This window comes from Chiloscyllium plagiosum, chromosome 41 (assembly GCF_004010195.1).
Source record: "Chiloscyllium plagiosum isolate BGI_BamShark_2017 chromosome 41, ASM401019v2, whole genome shotgun sequence".
Taxonomy (NCBI): Eukaryota; Metazoa; Chordata; class Chondrichthyes; order Orectolobiformes; family Hemiscylliidae; genus Chiloscyllium; species Chiloscyllium plagiosum.
The window spans coordinates 1878235-1884272 of NC_057750.1; the positions used below are offsets into that span (position 1 = coordinate 1878235).

The window sequence follows — 6038 nt, forward strand, 5'->3', positions numbered from 1 at the left end:
GAAGGTAGCGAAGAGTACAATAGGTGAATGGGGGTGGGGATGGAGGTGATAGGTCAGAGAGGAGGGTGGAGCAGGTAGGTGGGAAGGAAGATTGGCAGGAAGGACAGGTCATGAGGACGGTGCTGAGCTGGACAGGACATGGTTGAAGAGCTTCAGGGAAGAGGAGATTGAGATTGTTGTAGAGAGAGAAGGTGAACTTCTTCAAGGTAAGCATCCTTGCAAGAGGATTTGCACATTCTCCCCGTGTCTCACATTCGTCCAGGTGCTCCGGTTTCCTCCCACAGTCGAAACATATGCAGGTTAGGGTGGATTGGCCATGCTAAATTACCCCATAGTGTTCAGGGGTGTGTAGGTTAGGTCAGGGTAAATATGTGGTAGGGCAATGGATCTGGCTGGGTTACTCTTTGGAGGGCCAGTGTGGACATGTTGGGCCAAAGGGCCTGTTTCCACACACACTGTACGGATTCTAATAAAGGTATTTGGTGGTATTCATGTCCAGGTGGAAGTGGGAAGTGTTCCTATGTCCAGTCTGGTTAAATCTGAAACTTGACCAGAGTCACTGCCAGTTCCTTGGGGCTGAAGCCGGATAGCATAGTCCCAGGTTTGCACCTATATATATATGTGTGTGTGTGTCCGTTATAACTCACTCATTGACCTGGAGCTCCAGTACCGAGATAACCAATCCCCTGACCCCAATTTTCCCCCAAAATCTCTTGTTCCTTGTGACCTGAAAGGTACAAGGGGTGAAGTTATCAGGCAAGCGACTGCCTGTGTGACCTGTCCTCTTGTATCCAATATGTCCTCTGACCATGTTACACCAACTTCAGCATGGGATCTGTTGTGACCACTCATTTGTGTCCTTTCATTTTTTTTTGCAGTGAACTTCCCTATGGGAATTTTAGGGAGGTTTCTAAATCAGATTTGAAGAGAATTCTGAACGCAGTTCAAGACAAGATGGCTGCTCGCATCTTTCACCACATGTACAAGTCTTGTCCAACATTAGTGGATTCAATCTGCCATCAGCGTTTCCACAATGGTTTTTCTTAAAGCTCAGACTCACAGCCTAGGCTGAATCGCAGGCTAACTTCCAGAAACCATGTCAGAGTCGCAAGAGAATGACAAGCCGGAGAAAGATAAGCGGGCTGTGAGGCCAAAGGTCAGACGAGGCGATCCAGACGATCAGAGGGGAAGCCGGAGCAAAAAGAAGAACAGAAATTCCCACAAGTCTGATCCTTCCGCTCGCGCCTCGGACTGTGGACCGCAGGAGGAGGATGTCAGGAGTCATTCGGGCAGGAAACCAGAGAGACAGAGTCCGGATCGGACCCGAGAGGATTCCCTTGACTTGGGAGCGTGCAAACTGCACAGCAGATCCTTGAGGCAGCGGATTCAGGATGTGGTGGGTCAGTGCTTCCCCATTAAATCCCACAGCCTCCATTCTGCCATCTTATCCTCCTCCAAAAGGAAGATTCACATCAGTGAACTGATGCTCGATAAATGCCCCTTCCCCGCTGGCACGGATTTGGCACAGAAATGGTACCTAATCAAACAGCACACCGCCCCTGTCTCTCAGAGCTTGCCAATGCTGGACACTGCATCCTCTGGCGGGACACCTGTGGAGGATGAAGATGACCGTCTGCGGGAGAGAAGGCGGATTAGCATCGAGCAGGGAGTTGAGCCTCCTCCCCATGCACAGATTCACACCTTTGAGGTAACAGCACAGATCAACCCGTTGTACAAACTAGGACCCAAACTGGCGCCAGGAATGAATGAGCTAGCTGGGGACGACCGAGCCACCCTCCAGGTACAAGAGAGTGCGTCAGTTGAAGAGTTGCCCCCTCCCCAACTGCCCCCAGAGCAGGTGGAGATCAAAGATGGTTATCGCGCCCACACTCAGATTGACTACATCCACTGCCTGGTTCCTGACCTCTTAGAGTTGACTACGTTCCCCTGCTACTGGGGAGTGATGGACCGATACCAAGCTGAGGCTCTACTGGAGGGTAAACCAGAGGGAGCCTTCCTGCTGCGTGATTCTGCCCAGGAGGATTACCTCTTCTCTGTCAGCTTCCGCCGATATAGCCGCTCCCTGCACGCACGCATCGAGCAGTGGAATCACAACTTTAGCTTCGATGTCCACGACCCCAGTGTTTTCCACGCTCCCACTGTCACTGGCCTCCTTGAGCACTACAAGGATCCAAACTCTTGCATGTTCTTCGAACCTCTGCTCTCCAACCCCATCAACAGGACTTTCCCATTTAGTCTCCAGCACATCTGCAGGGCAGCCATTTCCAGCTGCTCCACTTATGACGGGATCGACCTGCTCCCGATTCCCAACACCCTGAAGGAGTACCTGAAGGAATATCATTACAAGCAGAAGGTGCGAGTAAGGAGGCTCGACACCAGGTGAAATAACAGAATTTGAACTGTAAATCAACCTCCTTCCAAATCCCAAGCTGGGGGGAATCAACTTTAAATAATAACTCTCTTTATTTCACTATTTATTTAAAGGCTGCAGAATCCACAGTCTTTGGATTTTTTTTCTTTGTGCTAATTTTATGTTCGTCAAAGCACCAAAGTATTGCGGCATAAAGCCCTGTGATGTACAATGTAAAGTTCATTTGACACTGTCCCGTTAACACATCTCACCACCCTGTTGTCCCCAAACCTCTCAGTCTCCTGCCCCAATGGGATAACTTATCTACTTCCTACACCAGGCGTCCTGTGTGTGATCGCTCCCCCAACAGCAAATGATTACCCAGTTGAGAATGACTTGTAAGTTCAGGATTTTTCATCTGTCATTCAGACTGGATTGAAACACAAGGCTCAGAGGTGAAAGCCCAGCGTTGTCCTATGCGTTTTCCCAATTCCTTTCCCCCCTCACACCCCCAGTTCAATTGGTAATCCAAACTTCCAAACCTTCCAGTTTATAACTTTGATGTACACACTAAAACAGAAGATAGAAATCAGTGTGGGGACCACTACAGACAGCTGCTTTGTTAAAGATTTAATTGCTGCACTGACTGAGTGTAAATATGGACCACATTATTTGTGGGTAATTAAGTGATGTTGTTTTCAGAGATTCCATCTCCATCTGTTGACTGTGTCTCCTGTACCATGAAGTGTATGGCCTGTCAGATTGCACTGTGCACTGCTATTGATCAGAATGCAATCTTCATTTGGCACGTGATTGATGCAATGTCTGTCATTAAATCCCGGAACATGACATTTTAAGGCTATAACGTCATCGAGTAACTTCCGACGATAAAGCCACTGCTTAATTTGGTCCTGAGATATACTTTCAGTGGGGCAGAGCTTGGTGACCTCAGATCAGGCAGAATTTGGGGTTTGTTGCACTTCTAAGCATCTGTTAGGCTGAGAAAAACGATAGGAAATTCCTGATCTTGATCGTTGTCGATAGCAACTGAACTCTTTTTCTCACAAACCCTGCTATAAAGGATTACACTGTTAGCGCCTCTGTGTTCAGACAGCTCCTACACTCTGTCGAGGCTGCTACAACGGTCACTCGTAGTGTCTTTCCTGATGCTGAAGGATACTTGTGCAAGTCCTGTGTAGATGCAGTTTGAAAATCTTCATAGCAAAATCACTGGATAACTGGACAGGCTGATGATGCTCAAAGTTCGAAGCTGCTCTATGATTTAGAGTCATAGATGTGCAGCTGCCAGTGTCAGACCAGGGTGGACAAAGTCAGAGGTCACATGACACCAGGTTATAGTCCGACAGGTGACAAAGGCGCAGTGCTCTGAAAGCTTGATTTCAAATAAACCTGTTGGACTATAACCTGATGTCATATTTAAAAATATAAACCATAAGTACTAAGTTAGCCTGGAGTACTGTTTTTTTAGAGCAATAAGACAGTGCTAATTTCTGGGTCTGTAGATTGTGAAGGAGCAAAAATGGCCTTTATTAGAGTGGTATGCTCTTCTTGTCGGATGTGGGGATTCTGGGAGAGTTTCCATGTTACTGAGGATTGTATCTGCAATAAATGTCGAGACTGTGGTGCTGGAAAAGCACAGCAGGTCAGGCAGCATCTGAGGAGCAGGAGAATTGGCATTTTGGGCATAAGCTCTTCATCAGGAAATGTAATTCTCTGCAATAAATGTTGTTGGTTGCAAATCATATCAGATCAAATGGATTAGTTGGAGAGACAGAGGCACTAAGGAATTTACAAGAGCGGGGGGGTGGTTGGTGTGATGGATGGCAGTTATAGGAAGGGAGAAAAGCCGCAGATACAGTCGCAGAGATGGTTTAACTCCAGGAAAGTTAGGAGGAGTGGACAGGTAGTGCAGGAGTCTTCTGTGGCTATCCCCATTTCAAACAAGTATGCTGTTTTCAAAAATGTAGAGGGTGATGGATTCTCAGGGGGATTTAGCACCAACAGCCAAGTTTCTGGTATCGAGACATGCCCTAATGCAATGAGGGGTACGTCAGGTTCCAAGAGATCAATTGTGATAGGGGACTCTCTAGTCAGAGGCATGGACAGATGTTTCTGCAGCCAGCAATGGAAAATCAGAATGGTGTGTTGCCTCTCTGGTGCCAGGATCAAGGATGCCTCAGAGAGGGTACAGAATATTCTCAAGGGGGAGAGGGGCCAGCAGGAGGTCATTGTACACATTGGAACTAATGACAAAGGATGGGAAAAGGTTGAGATTCTGAAGGGAGAATATAGAGAGTTAGGCAGGAGTTTAAAAAGGAGGTCCTTGAGAGTAGTAATATATGGATTACTCCCAGTGCTACGAGCTAGTGAGGGCAGGAATAGGAGGATAGAGCAGATGAATGCATAGTAGAGGAGCTGGTGTATGGGAGAAGGATTCGCATTTTTGGATCATTGGAAACTCTTTTGGGGTAGAAGTGACCTGTACAAGAAGGACGGATTGCACCTAAATTAGAAGGGGACTAATTTACTAGCAACGAGATTTGCTAGAGCTGCTTGGGAGGATTTAAACGAGAAAACTGGGGGGATGGGACCGAGGGAGATAGTGAGGAAAGAGATCAATCTGAGACTGATACAGTTGAGAACAGAAGCGAATCAAACAGTCAGGGCAAGCAGCAACAAAGCAGAGAACAAGGTGGGACTGATAAACTAAACTGCATTTATTTCAATGTAAGAGATCTAACAGAGGAGGCAGATGAACTCAGGGCATGGTCAGGAGCCTGGGACTGGGATATCATAGCAATTACAGAAACAGGGCTCAGGGATGGGCAGGACTGACAGCTTAATGTTCCAGGATACAAATGCTACAGGAAGGATTGAAAGGGAGGCAAGAGAGGAGGGGGAGTGGCATTTTTGGTAAGAGATAGCATTACAGCTGTGCTGAGGGAGGTGTTAGTGGGAGAGCACTTTGGGGCCAGCGACCATAATTCTATTAGATTTAAAATAGTGATGGAAAAGGATAGACCAGATCTAAAAGTTGAAGTTCTAAATTGGAGAAAGGCCAATTTTGACAGTATTAGGCGAGAACTTTCAAAAGCTGTTTGGGGGCAGATGTTCGCAGGTGAAGGGATGGCTGGTAAATGGGAAGCCTTCAGAAATGAGATAACGAGAATCCAGAGAAAGTATATTCCTGTTAGGGTGAAAGGAAAGACTGGTAGATGTAGGAAATGCTGGTTTACAAGAGAAATTGAGGTTTTGGATAAGAAGAAGGAAGAATATGTCAGGTATAGACAGGAGAGATTGAGAGAATCCTCAGAAGAGTATAAAGATAGTAGGAGTATACTTAAGAGGGAAATCAGGAGGACAAAACAGGGACGTGAGATAGCTTTGGCAAACAGGGTTAAGGAGAATCCAAAGGGTTTTTACAAATATATTAAGGACAAAATTGTCACTAGGGAGAGAATAGGGCCCCTCAAAAATCGGATATGTGGAACAGTCCATCTTCCGCAGCTACACTGGCACCACCCCCCATCTTTTCCTCTGCTACATCGATGACTATATCGGCGCTACCTTGAGCTCCCACGAGGAGGTTGAACAGTTCATCCACTTTACTAACACCTTCCACCCTGACCTCAAATTTACCTGGACC

General features: G+C 46.8%; 1 protein-coding gene across 1 annotated transcript in view; it reads left to right on the forward strand.

Moving 5' to 3' along the window:
• Positions 1-3222, forward strand: part of socs9 (suppressor of cytokine signaling 9) — a 4502-nt gene extending 1280 nt beyond the window's left edge. Inside the window, exon 2 of the mRNA XM_043680715.1 lies at positions 879-3222. Within this exon, the coding sequence (XP_043536650.1) occupies positions 1097-2404 (1308 nt within the window). The 5' untranslated portion in view covers positions 879-1096 and the 3' untranslated portion in view covers positions 2405-3222. The remainder of the gene's footprint in view (positions 1-878) is intronic.
• Positions 3223-6038: the final 2816 nt, after the last annotated feature.